The 16,261-nt window shown below is 37.7% G+C and overlaps 1 protein-coding gene across 8 annotated transcripts in view; it reads left to right on the top strand.

Moving 5' to 3' along the window:
• LOC126275354 (large proline-rich protein BAG6-like) overlaps positions 1-16,261 on the top strand; it is a 229,037-nt gene that overhangs the window by 13,351 nt on the left and 199,425 nt on the right. For all 8 annotated transcript variants that reach the window (XM_049977192.1, XM_049977196.1, XM_049977189.1 and 5 more), the window contains exons 3-4: positions 14,485-14,561; positions 14,642-14,759. In XM_049977192.1, coding sequence (XP_049833149.1) covers positions 14,499-14,561; positions 14,642-14,759 — 181 coding nt within the window. In that variant the 5' untranslated portion in view covers positions 14,485-14,498. The remainder of the gene's footprint in view (positions 1-14,484; positions 14,562-14,641; positions 14,760-16,261) is intronic.

Genomic DNA, 16,261 nt, shown 5'->3' on the forward strand with positions numbered 1-16,261 from the left:
GATAGCTCATTTGTCCCATGAAATGATGAAATGCAGCAGTTGTTTATAATCATTGATAATACTCTGGTCAAGTTTGTCTGTGACAGATTTATAACGATTGTTCAAGTGTTTGATGCTAATCTTAAAATGTCTAAATTTAAGGTTAGTGCAGTAAATCAAACTATACCTTTCCGGTCTTGTTACCAATTAAAAGTAGTTACCTATTAAAAGTTACACTACTAGGATTGGAAACCTTCTAGTGCTTCACTCCCTTCCCATAGAAAAGGTAGAAACCCTCCCCAAATTGTTGTTAGGACAGGAAAGAAAAAAAAGTCCCCCTATAAAACTTAACAAGACATATAGAAACCAAACAAAATTATGTAATGTATTTTAGTACTTTGTATGACAAAAAAATACACTTTTTAAACCATCAGTTGGTTAAGTATAGCATTTATTTAACTTTTGTTGTGTTAGATGTGGCTATTGCATAAGGCACCTGTAGAGGAGAGACAAAGGAAAGGTTTAGGCATCATTTATTCACATGCCTAATCACAGTTACAACAGTGCCGATAATTCCTACTACCAGGGCCTGTACTGTTAAAACAGATATTTCACATGGTAAGCCATACCTGAGAATTCTATCACACGAGGATAACAGGTGCAAAACCCTCATTACTATGAATTAATGGTCCCATTTTCTCCAGAGCTGTTGCTTCAAACGATACTTAAAACACAACTTGACAGTCACTGTTTGGGGAAAAACCCTTTTAGAAAAATTTAAAATAAAGTACATAATTCTGCATGTTAAGATTTCTCATGAATTTAAACATCAGAGTACAATAAGAATATAGACACAAAGGAATTGGACATTGGCTGCAAGTGGGCATTTGATTTAAATGTACGGCAAAGTTAAAAAATTTGCATCGGATCAGGATTTGAAACTGGGTCTCCTGCTCATATAAAATGTAGACAATGACAATGAAAGCGTTTCTGAAGAAGAGAAATTTGTTAACATCGCATATAGATTTGTCAGGAAGTTGTTTTTGAAAGTATTTGTATGGAGTGTAGCCATGTATGGAAGTGAAAAATGGACGATAAATAGTTTGGACAAGAAGAGAATAGAAGCTTTCAGAATGTGGTGCTACAGAAGAATGTTGAAGATTAGGTGGGTAGATCATATAACTAATGAGTAGAATTGGGGAGAAGAGGAGTTCGTGGCACAACTTGACAAGAAGAAGGGATCAGTTGGTAGGACATGTTCTGAGGCATCAAGGGGTCACAAATTTAGCATTGGAGGGCAGCATCGAGGGTAAAAATCGTAGAGGGAGACTAAGAGATGAATACACTAAGCAGATTCAGAGGGATGTAGGTTGCAGTAAGTACTGGGAGATGATGAAGCTTGCACAGGATAAGGTAGCATGGAGAGCTGCATCAAACCAGTCTCAGGACTGAAGACAACAACAACAACAACAACAACAACAACAAAGGAGCAGACATTTTTCCTTGGACCTTTCCCCATTTATTCGTAGTGCAACACAGTCCTTTTTGCCTGGGCATAAACGAGAAAACTTGTCTTCAAAGAGTGTGAGGACGTTTTACTTAATCACTGAGCTTTCCCTTTTTCAGTTTGCACGTGTTGCCAAAATACCATCTTCCATCTTTAGTTTTCTAGCCTTCTTCACCATCTTAGTTGAAACAGCAAGTTCTTTAGCCATTTTTTTCGGTAGTGCAGCTATTTGGGGCCAGGGTCAAAATTTGAACTTTACTGTTATTGCTTGAAGTCTGAAGTTCAATCTTTAGTTGTTCAGTTAAGATGGCTGTACCTTTACATGTATGGCACTCTTCCATTCGTATCTGAGCAGTAACTACTTGGCTCACACCAGTTGCTGTGGAAATTACTGTAGTAAGACTGCGTGGGGCTTTTAGACCTTTGCACATTATGTATCCCATTGAATCCCTTTTGCTGATCCATTGAAGCTTTAGTAGTGATTCTCCAAATGATGATAATGAAGTGTTAGCAGTAAAGCAATCAACAACAACAGCCGTGCCTTCAGTGGATGGTGAGTCTTGCTTATCCTGGTGGGATGATTCTTTTTGGGCATTTCATGTGTACTTTTGGTGCAGATTTTATGACGAGGTTTAAAAACTTCACTACTCACTAACTTCAACCTGTTAGCCATTGCAGTGTTTACTGATGTTGAAGCCTTCATGGTTACATGTTTTTCTTTACCAAATGGGTTGCAGAAGTTCCACAGGAATTGAAATTTTGTTGTCAACAAGGCATTCTGGTATGAACAAATTTGGGTGTCTTGTCAAACAAAGCCCAGACCTACACTGAATAAGCTTCTTGTCAGTGGGTGACATTTCCTTAACTGATTGTAGTTTATTTTTGCCATGATAGAATGTGATGACATCAGACAATATTCAGTATTGTTTTATATAAAATACACAAATTAGGCTATCAAAACATATTGTTTTAGTGCTAACCTTCAGCTACAACAATAATTACTGATTATTCAAACACTCGGTAGTCAACACTACTCAACACTAAGATTGTACATTGTCAACATAAAAGATTACACTGCACAAAAAACTGACACTGAAAATTGCCAACCTAATGAAAGCAACAACTGAAAGTGGTGATTCAGCAATGTATATCACTGCTATGAGGATAGAGATTTAAAAAAAAACTATTGCTGTTTTAAAATCCCAATGGAAACTGAGTGACAATGCATTGTAGGGTTAAAACCTTTTAAAGTGATATAGCATTTCCTTATGATTTTCTAGATTTTATAATCTTCAGGGCACTTTCTGAGGTTTTGTTATGTATATTCTACACTGTAAAATAATGTGAAAACACTTATTATTAGCATAGTTACTTTCCCTAAACCACAGGAAAATCTTATAACGTTAAGACACTACAATTGCACATTTTTTATTTAAAACTTCAAATTTTATTAATTTTTGTATTTATAAGTTATCCATTTTCCCAACTTTTGATAGGCATTATTACTCATCAATATGCAAGAGCCATAAATTAAACAATATAGCTTTGAGACCTTAAAGGGTGCTCTAACCAGCTGTGGTAAGGAAAAAAGGATTGACGAAGACACAGTTGAGATATTGTTTCCCAAAAATACCCTAAAATTTGCAAGTAGAAAATCTTAGCCAACTTTGCAGATGCATATCTTTTCATCTGGGCAGCCAGTGCCAATTAAATTTGATTGATATATAGATGTCGTAGGTAGGAATAGCTATCTGAAGTTTTGGCGCGCATGGCTCATGCAGAAAGTAGCAGCAAACCATGCCCCTCAGAATAGTGTGGTGAATTTTTTAGCCACTTTAGAGGCTTGTATCTATATTTAGGTAGGCTAAATTCCTAATTGTTGTCATCGTGTGATTCAGCATAAAGAGTTGTCTATGGATATTAAAGCAAATGACCAAATGTTTGCTAGAACTTATAAAAAAGCCTAGCAAAGTTGCCACATTTGCGCCTTCGTACATGATGGGGAGGTGAGTAGCCTCTTTTTAAAATTCCCTAATAATTCAACCACTGTAGATACTGAACCGAAGTTTGGTATGTACCATCGAAGCCATGTAGAACTTTCACACCAAATTTCATTAGATTTGGAGCTGTTAGCTTGGGGACACTTCTTAATATTGGTTGTTTACATGTTTGCCATCTTTCTGTTTGTCTTTCCGCTGTGTTCTAACTATTCTAATAAATGAACTTTCATCCAACCCTTTCCTACCAGCTTGTCTCTTTCTCTCTGTAGTAATTAGCTAATTGCTGTCTCCAATAAGTGTTCTATGGTTGAAACATTTTGATTGTTTGTGGATGGTCTTAGTTGTGCTTATATATTTAATTTTGATTAGTGAGAACTTGTTTAACAATATTATTTTATGATACCTTTGCTGTTTATTTGTGTAGCAATATTACATTGATTATATTGCTAAAGCAAATTTATTCTGGCTTAAACTTCCAAATGAATTGTAAATGTCCAGTAAATTTTATAATTCTTCATTGAGTGTGGACAAGATGAAATCTTCTTAAATATTAATTCAGCACCAATGTCTACGTATCTGTATTCCTACAACTTGGAGTTACAGTCAGACTTTATTATACATTCACTACACATCAGGCAAGAGACTAATCATCAGCATATGTTTTTGTAATACTGACCAAGGACGTAGCTGCGATTTCGTCAAAGGGGAGTCCGCTTCGTTAAAGAGCACTTTAAAAGGGTTCTTTTTTTTAAAAATTTCTTTCACAAGGCTTTCATATAAATAGTATTTGGTCTTCAAAATTAAGCAAGAATGTCTTTCTTATAAAAAGACACTCTCGACAGTATGTAAGAAATAATAAAGTGCACAATTAAATATTTCTTTATTTGGCAATATGATAACGTCACTCACTTGCCAAATGAATTATAATCCTAATAATAATAATAATAATGTATTTCGTCTTTGCTATCAAAATACAGCTCAGTCTTCTGATATGAGATTCACTATCACCTCCCAGTCCTGAAAGTGGCATGGTGATAGACACGGCTATCCATGCTGGTTGGATAAAATTTGTCATTTTAAACAAATAGATACCATTCGAGCCATGTCATTATGACAGGCAGCCTCATAGTTTTCTTGTGCATGTTTGCATATTTTGACATTATAGATAGTAAATTTACACATATTGTGTATTTTGATTTTTTAATAGTCAATGTGATGTATTTTACACTGTAACCCTGTACATTAATACCTTTTTCTGCTTTTAGTGCATAAAATCACATTGTGCATAATAGTGTATTTTCTCAATTTTGCTCCATAAAATATGGAATTTCCATAAAGAACGATAAACCATGTTATTTGTCAATGATCTCAGAATTTTCACCAAGGAGGGATGTAATCTTGTTACTCAGGATTTTTCACTGAACCATTACAAAGCAGTCATACTCTAATCTTCTTTGACCCTCCAAGGTCATTTTACACTCTTAGTCTATCAGTCTGCATTTGAGCTGCAGAAGTTATCAGTGAATGAGCTTGTACCTTTTGGAACAGTGTGATTATTACCTACATGCTTGTTGGAAAAAGAGATCTGATATCACTGTGCTTGACAGAGGAGCTAGAACAATTTTTGGTGGTGAAAATGCAAAGGATCAGAAATTATTCAACCTTACACTTACCTAAATTTCTTCATTTAAGTGTTTCTGTCACTTCTTGAAATGTTTAAAGACTGTTAAAGAATGTCCTGGCAGATAAACGCAGCAGCCTACATGAAGAGAATTTGGATAATTACTTATTTATAAAGGCAAACCTACGTTTCTAGCATTTGTAGACTTGGAGAAAGCTTTTCGACAATGTTGACTGGAATACACTCTTTCAAATTCTAAAGGTGGCAGGGGTAAAATACAGGGAGCGAAAGGCTATTTACAATTTGTACAGAAACCAGATGGCAGTTATAAGAGTCGAGGGACATGAAAGGGAAGCAGTTGTTGGAAAGGGAGTAAGACAGGGTTGTAGCCTCTCCCCGATGTTATTCAATCTGTATATTGAGCAAACAGTAAAGGAAACAAAAGAAAAATTTGGAATAGATATTAAAATCCATGGAGAAGAAATAAAAACGTTGAGGTTCGCCGATAACATTGTAATTCTGTCCGAGACAGACTTGGAAGAGCAGTTGAATGGAATGGACAGTGTCTTGAAAGGAGGATATAAGATGAACATTAACAAAAGCAAAACGAGGATAATGGAATGTAGTAGAATTAAGTCGGGTGATGCTGAGGGAATTAGATTAGGAAATGAGACATTTGAAGTAGTAAAATTGTCTTGCTATTTGGGGAGCAAAATAACTGATGATGGTCGAAGTAGAGATGATATAAAATGTAGTCTGGCAATGGCATGGAAAGCGTTTCTGAAGAAGAAAAATTTGTTAACATCAAGTATAGATTTAAGTGTCAGGAAGTTGTTTCTGAAAGTTTTTTTATGGAGCATAGCCATGTATGGAAGTGAAACATGGACAATAACTAGTTTGGACAACAAGAGAATAGAAGCTTTCGAAATGTGGTGCTACAGAAGAATGCTGAAGATTAGGTGGGTAGATCATCATAACTAATGATGAGGTATTGAATAGAATTGGGGAGAAGAGTAGTTTGTGGCACAACTTGACGTGAAGAAGGGACTGGTTGGTAGGGCATGTTCTGAGGCATCAAGGGATCACAAATTTAGTATTGAAGGACAGTGTCGAGGGTAAAAATTGTAGAGGGAGACCAAGAGATGAATACACTAAGCAGATTCAGAAGGATGTAGGTTGCAGTAGGTACTGGGAGATGAAGAAACTTGCACAGGATAGGGTAGCATGGAGAGCTGCACCAAACCAGTCTCACAACTGAAGACAACAACAACAAAAAATTACTTTTAGTGCTGGAGTCTCCAAAGAGATATTCAGCTTGGCTATGATTCAGCTCTTCTCATTCAAGTAGTGAAACTGCATCTTTAAGGGAATTGGAAACTGTCAAGAAAGAAAGGAATTTGGAAGGAATTGGCTGTGGCCCATAGTAAGGGAGCAACACCACGTAAATTGAAAATGGAAATGCAGAAAACCATTTTCAAGTTTACTGTCTGATAGTTTCAAACCATCCCACCTACCGAATACAGGGATTGCTAGCTTAGTGCCTCAACTCAGAGCTACCCTAGTCAGTGGAAAATTTGAAAAAATTCGTTCATTGTGTTATCAACAAAATCAAGCATATCACTCCTAGGTATTCTGATATTGGCTTTCCTTTAGTTGTGCATGTCTGGTCATTTCATAGTGCATGAATGCAGGCATATTTTAAGATTTAATTATGTATAGAACTCATGGCTTCATTTATTATAGCATTACAAAAACATAAATAGATTTTGGACAGATGGGAGGGGAGGGGATAAAGGGCACAGTTGGCTCAGACAAATTTAAGCATTGTGCTGAAAAATCTGTAGCAAATGAACTAAAAAATGTGCTGTCGTCACATAGCCCTTCTGCTCTCCACAAAAACCCTCCCCCATTGTTCCATATTGAAACTGATTTTCATAATTGATTACTGCCCATGGGATCAGATTGGCCAGTATTTTGCCATTTGGGCTACTGATGGTTGAATTTCGTGCAAATTTTGTAAAGAAATATAACCATCCCTGCTTGGGCAATATTTTTGTTGATAAACAATTTTTGGGTGACACAGACAAATCCGAGTGAGTTTTTATGCACTGATTTTAATATAATGTTATTTATAATGTTGTTCACTGCCCCACTGCCTTGTGAAGGACTGAAATATTGCAACCTCAAAGTTTTAGCAGTCTTAAAATGACGCCTCCAGTGCCAACATTAGGCTGCCGTAGATAGCTATTTTAGTATTGTGCCCATATTTTTAGCTTACCATAATGGTAGGGGATGATTAGAAACAATCGTAACAGCTCATGGCACGAAAACACTAATTGACAGCACTTACGTTGACCCTAGAATACTAAAGGGAGAAAGTGTTCCATTGCTAGCAAACCGTTTTTAAATTTACTGCTTCGCATTTTATTCAAAGAAGTCATTATTTATAGGTTACGCATTAGTTTCATTTGATCTCCAGTGGTATATTACATACCAAATTAAGTACAAAATTCACTGTTTTACACCCTGTTGCAATCATAAATTTTTCTAGGGTTTAGTAATCTAGGGTTAAATTTAACTGCAGGTAATAACTGAATTAATTAACAATACAATAATTGAGCTTGATTAAGGCCGGAAGACCAGTAATGGGCTGTAGTTGGTCTTAACTAAAGCACAGATGGGTGATAGCCAGTAGCACTATTGATAGAATGATAGTTTAAATCTTTAAACTATCATTCTATCAATAGTGCTACTGGCTTGACAGCCTTGACTATCGATGGTGTGTATTTTTCTTTTATCGTATGATTGAAAATCAAAATATCTTTAAATTACCACTGTACGCAACAGACCCCCCCCCCCCCCCCCCACACACACACACACACACACACACAGACACAGCCCCACCCCACCCTCTTTGGCTAGGTCTTTGTGCCTGCATCCAGTTGAGGTTCCAACATTCCACTGATCAAAATAAAAAATGCTATTACAAATGTATTGACCTGGCTCTATGTGCTAAAGTGGTCACTACTGAGTTGCATAGTGCTGTGGTGGCAACTGCGATAATTGAAGTAAAGGTTCTGTTCATCTTCTTCCTGTAGGCAGTGTCCCAATGTGCTGTCCGTATTTCTCTTTATCAAAATGTCTGTTCTCTTCTACTTCAGTGGTTAGCTTGGTGCTGTCATGTATGTCACCTAGATGACTTAGCTACTGTTGTAAGTTTTCTCTGCCAAGTGGCCACACTACAAATGTGTCATCTACATACCTGTAGAACATCTTTGGTTTAAGGTGAGCAGTATTCTCTGTTACATCCTTGAAATGCTCCATGTATAGGTTAGCAATACTTGGAGCCAAGTGGGAACCCAAGGCAACACCATCTATTTGCTCATACAGTTTCCCACAACATTTGAAGTATATGGTGTTTACTACATGTCAAAAGAGAGTGACTGTGTTCTCATTCAAGTGTCCCTCAGTAGAGCTAAGAATCTTCCTGTGGCACCTGGGTGGAAAGCTCACTAGCAGAGCCTTCTTGTCCAAGGGTAACTTACAGATTCAGTCAAGTTCGTAATGTGATATGGACAGTCAACCACGAGACATTTTATCACATGCACTAGATTTTGACTATCCTGTATGTTGACGAGTTTATGGGGCTCATAACAGGCTGTTGCGGAACTTCCTCATTATAGATTTTCAGAAGGTTATATAGTCAATGGTGGTATCTGTGCCCTGTGGTAAAACATTATGATGGTGTTCCTTTATTGTCCTGACCTGTTAAAGACCAATTGTTTTGCTTGTGATATGCGTTCTCACATCCTTTCCCCCTTGTTTCTATGCCAGATCTTGCAGTGAAGTGTCTGCCAGTAACCTTCAGACTTAAGTAGCACTGTTGGATTACCTTTATCTGGTGCTAAGACCACTACATCTTTGTCATCACATAGGGCCAGTAGCAACCTGTGTTCTCCCAAAATGTTGGTCTTCAGCATTATTGTAATCTTGAGGGCCTGGTGTGTCTCCCTTCTCTTCAAATCAAAAGGGTAAGCTGCTAAGCAAATTGAAGTTTTTGCTACTATGTCTGGATAAGGAAGTGATGCCACAGTTTGCTATGTTGCATTGTGCGAACATGACCAGGACAAAATGCGTATTATGACGCTGGAGTTTGGCCTTGATGTGGGTGCACATCCATGTTACCAGACTAATTTGACAAGAATGCAAGGACATTATTCACTCACCACCTGTATCTCTCTTCGATAGGAACAAGTTTCTCTGATTTCCAGAGTTTGACACCAGGAAGGAGTTGGACACCAGGAAGGTTAAACCATCAGTGCTAAGACCATCATCAACCTTACAAAGAATTAGATGAGCCATCATTTCAATGTTTGCTTCAATTTCAAGAACATTACCAAAATGTAACATAAACATCATTGAGCAAGTCATATGTGGACTCCCTTTGGAGATCGCTGAAGAAGGGAGACATGCAGGATCCTTGAAGGCAATAACGCCGAAGAACTGCTGGCAGCAGAATGCAGGGTGCTACCGGCCCTATGTGATGGCAAGAATATAGTGGTCTTAGATGCTGACAGTGTTACTGAACTCTGAAGATTACTGGCTGAAGATTGACACTTAACTGCAAAATCCAGCATGCAGACAAGTGGGGAAGGATGGACAACATTTGTGATGTGTAAAACCACAGCTGAAGACTGAACAGGAACACCATCAGACTGTATGGCCTACTGAAAATCTGTAAGGAGGAAGTTCCAATGTGGCCTTTTATTTACACCATAAACTTGCCGACATACATGTTAACCAAACATGTAACACAGCTGCTAAACCGTGTCGTGGGTGACTGTCCACATCATGTTACAAACTGGATTGAATTTGTAACTGTACTCAAAGGATCATGCTTAGATGAGAAGGGCCTACACCCAATCAAGGTGCCACTGGAAAATTCCTTACTCTATTTGAGGAATACTTCGATGACGTCACAGTCACTCTTTCAACATGTACTGAAACCTATAACAAATGTGATTGGGAAGTCTGTGAGCAAATAGATGGGTTTGCCGTGGGTTACCCCGTAGCTCATGGCGTGGCTGCTCTACACATAGAATGCTTACAGGCTGTAGTTCTGAATACCACCCACCTAACACAAAAGTGTTCTTCAGATACATAGCTGACATCTTTGTAGTATGGCCACTTGGCAGAGAAAACCTACAGGAGTTCGTATGTCATCTCAGTATCATACATAACTATATGAAGTTTACCATGGGGGCAGAAGAGTCGGGGCATTCAGTCTACAGGAAGAAGACACATACAAACATATATACCTTAATGCTTGTCACCAACCAGCACAACTCAGATTACTGCTAATCACCTTAGTACATAAAGCCAGATCCATCTGTGACAAGAAGACCCTGCTGGATGAGATACAGCATCTGTAGGAACCTATACGTAAAACAGTTCAGAAATGTAAGAAAGATCTGCCTTACAGACTGTTTGGAGAAGAGAGGATGAAGGAGGAGTAGTAGGAGTAGGAGTAGGAGTAGTACAAGAAGGTGTGGCACTCCTGTTGTATGCGGAACTGCCAACAGCTAAGATCACGAGAATTAAGAAGAATCACCAAATTAAAGTCATCTATGCAAGATGGAAAAATTAAGGATATCCTTCGCTTGACCAAAGACTGGCTAGGTTTACAGACTCTGGGAATTTACAGTATATAGTGCAAATTTAGGATGAAGTACATTGGACAAGACACAGTGATGCATATCAGAGCACTGTACAGAGCATATCAGAATCGTTCGACCAGGGCAGGCAGAGAAGTCCGCAGTGGCAGTGTAGCATCAACAAGGAATACACTTCGATTTTGAACAAAGAAACAAGCTATGCAGCACCAACGTGTTCTGGGACTCGCTTGTCCAGGAGGCAGTTGAAATCGATATGCACGACAATCTAATAAACTGAGATAGATTTTAATTCAGCTTGACGTGGGATTCTGCAGCGCAAAAATACAACAGGAGTGCTCTGTTGTGAAGATGACAGCGTCTGCAGACAGAATGGACAGACACCGTAACTCAAACCTCATGCCGGGGTCATGCCACGTTCTACCAGGACAGGTGCAGCATCTTCTTCTGGAGGCCAGTGATTGGCCTGTCTACAAAAATGATCAATGGTCCAGTAGTTACATAGATACACAGAACATGTTGTCCTGACATTTGATGTTAAGATGATGGGTACAAAATTCATTGAAAAGTCACAAGATGATGCAATTAGTCGGATGATGACCTAAGATGATCTTACCATACACACATATGTTCAGAAGTACAACTTATTCTTAACTGTTAACAGGCAGTTAGTAATACATGGTAAGCAACACTACAGTTGCTCATAAGAATCGGAGAGATTTCATGTAAACTTGAGAGTGCCTCTCTCACCCCAAGGGATCCATCCAGTGTATCATGCTGCATGATTTCCAGCCTGCTTCTGTTCTTACACATATGATGCTCCATACAACTTCGTAGTATTCAGTTCATTCTCCCTTACACTGACTGACAGTTATTCTTGGGAGATTTTCTGCTATCGTGTACATCTCAGCTTGACTGAAGAAGTCAGGGCCAGTGACTTGCCTCTCATCTGTGCGATGCCTTCAGTATACTGCTGCTTTGAGTCAGCTGTGTGATACAAATATAACAAGTCTGAACAGTGAAATACTGTTATGACACTGTTCTGCATTTCACTTTGTCAGTGCTGTCCACATTTTACAACTGCCTTACTAGAAAATAAATAAGTTATAGGAGTGCGGCACAAAAATGCAGAAAGAGGAGGAAAAACTCCACAAGTTCGGAAAAGTCACCCATGACCCGAAGGGGAGACTTAGTGGATGGGATGAGAAGGAAAGTGTCTTCCCTTCTTATCCTGTCCGATAAGTCTCCTCTGACCCTCGGTTTTGGTTGATTTTTCCAAAATCTACCTTTTTTCTTGGACCTCTCCAGTTCCTTTCCCTTCACTCCTCTTCCTTCCCCTTTAACCCTTTTGCCTGAAGGAGTAGCCACTTGTTCAGAAAGCTTGCTTAGTTATAACTTTATTTTATGTGTGTGTTCTGCCACTGCTTGGTGAGTAGATTTTTTATCTAAACGTAAACATTTCTGAAAATCAAAGGCTCATCAAATTAATCTATATATTTCTTTAAGGAAAGGCAACTTATAATAGCTTTAACAGAGTTGACATCGTTTTGAAATGGGCATATTCAAAAAGTTCTCATTCCTTCCTCATAGTAGCAGTCAAAACATGTTTTTGAACTGAACTGATCTGTCTCAAAAGCGAACTAAACATTTCCCAGTCAAACAAAATGAGCTCTTTTTCAGTCGTGCAAAGAAAAGTCAAACCTTGAAGTAAAAGTTTTTGAAAAATCAAGATTCATTAATTTTTGAATTGAGTTCGATCTTGAGTACCACGGTAATCCGTTGAATAATCAAGATGCCATTTACGCACTCTTGGGACATGCTGGCTGGCTGCAAGTGAGGGAAGAATCAGCATCAGAAAGTCATTTTATCATAAGATACAAGCTGCCAAAAATAGAAAGGAACACTTGCAAATACATGAAAATACATACAATTTATTTTGGCTATAGTGAAACAGCTGAACAAGGCAGCTAGAATATTATGCTTAGAATGTGATGGAAAAAATAAAAGAAGTGTTCATTTCTGACCACTGTATGCATAATGTATTTAGAGCATAGTTTTGTTAAGGTTTAAAGTGAGTCGGGGATTGGAAGGGGGTGGGGTGTAAGGGCTGTAAGATAAGGCTGTATAATTAATGCAATGCAAGTGTGCATTCAGATAATCAACAGAATAAAAAGTATAGTATGATTGGATAAGTAAAGTGTGCTCACCAAGTGGTGGCAGGAGAATACACAAATAAAACAAGTTTTACTTATGCAAGATTTTGGAGCCAGTGGCTCCTTCTGTCAGAAGGGTTGAATGGGAACAAAGAGGAGTGAAGGGAAAGGAACTGAAGAGTTTTAGGAAAAGGGGTAGAGTTCGTAAAAGTCACCCAGGACCCAAGGTTGTGGGAAACTTCAAAGATAAGTTGCCCATATTTATCATTCCATCGTAATGTCTGCTCACTTTGGCTCATCAGTTGGCTCTTTGCCTTGGTTCATGTATCTTTGTTGGATATCTCCAGTTCAAACAGATGAAGGTTTTTGATAAAAGAAATGTTTCTGGAAAAGAAATACAGGGAACTGCAAATATATTAAGTTCTTGGAAAATAGATATTGTGGCTGATCACACTTGTATTTACATTATTTTTATAATTCTTTTTATGCGAGGGAAAGCTTTTCTGTGCATAACTTACGCAAAGGAATGTGATTTGCTTTTGTTAAGTGTGCAGGCCCATGGTGCACAGTTTTTTGATGGACTTCGTATCTGATCAGGCTTATTCCTGCTCAATATGTAACTCAAATTTTAAGGCATTCTGATGGGTTGAATTGTTGGTTCAGTAGAAATTTTTGTCAAAGGGACTTGCTGCCTCTTCAGGTGGCTACTGCATGATAAACTGGTCCTCTGAAGGCTCCTTTTATGCTTATACGAGCCTCATCTTTGGGCTGCCATAGTGAGGGAATGGGATTGTGTTCTGGAGAAGCAGTTTCCATTATGACAGTAAATACGCTTCCCACTATGTACTGTGCCCTCAGTGTGTGTAGCTCAGGATCCTGTGTTTTGCTAAGATGAAAGCCAAAGTTTTAGCTAAAATGTTTATGAAGTGAAGATTTCTTATGCTTCTTTAAGTGCACAGTCCCAGAAAGGCATTTCAGAATACTTTTTTTTTCTTCCCCCACACCATGCCGTCACTAGTTTTTTAGGTGTCCTCTGAAATTGTTATCATGGGTTTGCTGGTTTAAGTGTGGCTTTGTGCTCGTGGCACCTCTCCTCAAATATGCATGCTCTTTAGTCAGAGTAAACTTTGCTTCTGTGGCTGGGGATGCAGTAGCAGAGGCTTTTGGAGGTGGGCTAGCTACAATTGTTGTGGTGTCCTTCAGTCCCACCTCTCATCACATCCCCCTCATACGGATGTATGCTGTTGGGTTGGAGTCTTCTGTTTATCCTGCTTTTGTGTTAGCATTAAAAGCATGTCGTTTTTACTTAAATGTAATTGTTGTGTTTTATCATCTTGTGTAAAAGAAGAAAATTGAATGTGCTGGTCATTAACTATTACGTGCTTATTAAATGCAAACAATTGCAAAGTAGAATAAATTTAGTTGTAGCAGATGGATGCTATGTGCAGAAATTGACAGTTTGGCAGCAAGCATGTATGTGTAATTTAATTTAATTACATGAACTTAAAAAAAATATATATTTGTAACTGAAATATTTTTCTTTTCTTTGCAGATCGCTTTGAAAAAATGATTGAACTAACAGTGAAAACACTGGACTCGCAGAATCATAGCTTTTCTGTGCCAGATGATGTAAGTTAACTTGCATTAAATCTGCTATTAATTTAACTTGATTGCAATCACTTGTATTAATTATTCTCATTATTTTCTAGACGACAGTGAAACAATTGAAAGAGCGAATAGCAGAGTCTATAAGCTTCCCAGTTGAGTCTCAGCGCCTTATTTATTGTGGTAGAGTTCTTCAGGATGAAAAATTATTAAGTGAATATGGTATGTATACATGTTATAAATTGTTGGGGTGTCATTCTAGCAGAGACTGGTAATTGTCCCATGTCATTAAATATAATTTTAATACCATTTGTTGAAGAATGAAGTTTGTGACGGTAAAGTAATAGGAGGTCAAGAAGTTTAATTATAGGCTACTTTATGCACATGTGAAGTTGTTTAATCTCTGATAGACCACATTGTTTAACAGGACATTTCACACGCCACATCATGCATCTAGACTGTTGTATCAGTCGTATTTTGGAACCATGTCTGATAGTAGTACCAGATGTGAATCGGTCTAGGTTTCCATATGATGGGGCAGTTTCTGGTAAATTGTTGAACAATGTACTCCACTGATATTTGTGAGGTGTATTGTCTCTTAGACTATTTTGCAAACTGAAAATAGAAATTAACACTGTGCAATTAATAATTCAGAGCTGTATAGTTCTGTGGCAGGGGGTAACACAGAAAGTTACAAAAATTTCATTGGTATTATGAATGTTTGTAGGGTATCCTGTGCTTAACAAGATTTTATATTTCTGAGCATAGAAAAAAGGAATGAAATGAACTGTTAAAACTTATCATATTCTGTATGGAAAATAATGTTTAACAGAAAACATTAGAAGTTGCCAATGAAACTACTCTTAAGTCTCATACTTCAGATAGCTGATCACATTACTTCAGAGTAAAACCAGTATAATGTTTAAAGGTGCTGTGATTAAGGGAGAGTACACTGCAATGATGTTTGATGGCAAGTTTTGAAAGTTTTTGAAGCTGTGATTTAGAACATTTTGTGACTTCATTCTAGAAGTAGACCTTAGTTTCACATTAAATATTAAAGTTCCATCTTCCTACTTGGAATATTTTCTGATCTGAATGGGGCCAATAAGAGCATCACAAATAGATTTTTGGTGGGACATTTGGATCGTAGAGAGACAGCTGAATGTGTGAAGACATCTAGACAATGCCCAGGAAAGAATGGTTCACATCACTAGTGTAGTTCAATTTAGTGCCAAAATGTCTGTAATTGTAAGTTAAAGATGTGGACAGACCTGTAGCAAAATGTAAAAATCACCAAACAGAAGCAGATGGGCAGTTAAAAATTATGTAGAAAGAAGATTGGCTATAGAAATGTCAGCCATTCAGCTATTTAATGACCAATGGCAAATCTAATTGATTAATTGTGAGTAGGTTTGCCTTTAACCAGGTATTTTTTTCTGGGGAAATTACGCAGAGAGAATTTAACCTATCATTTTTTCTTTAATTGTGAAGCTGTTTTAAATTCTCTTGAAGAGAGTGCATATATCTTTCAGAAGAGGCTATTGTGACAGGGAATGTAACAATAAATTTGATAAGCTTTGTTACTTTGTTATTAATATTTTCAGACTCATTGTCCATTACAAATTTAAATTGGTCTGTCAATGTTTGCCAATATAAATGTTTTCTAACTTGTTTTTCAGTTGTTCTTTGTTGAAGAATGGGTAAGTTGTGAGAAGGCAGTTCAG

This window comes from Schistocerca gregaria, chromosome 1, assembly GCF_023897955.1.
Source record: "Schistocerca gregaria isolate iqSchGreg1 chromosome 1, iqSchGreg1.2, whole genome shotgun sequence".
Classification (NCBI taxonomy): Eukaryota; Metazoa; Arthropoda; class Insecta; order Orthoptera; family Acrididae; genus Schistocerca; species Schistocerca gregaria.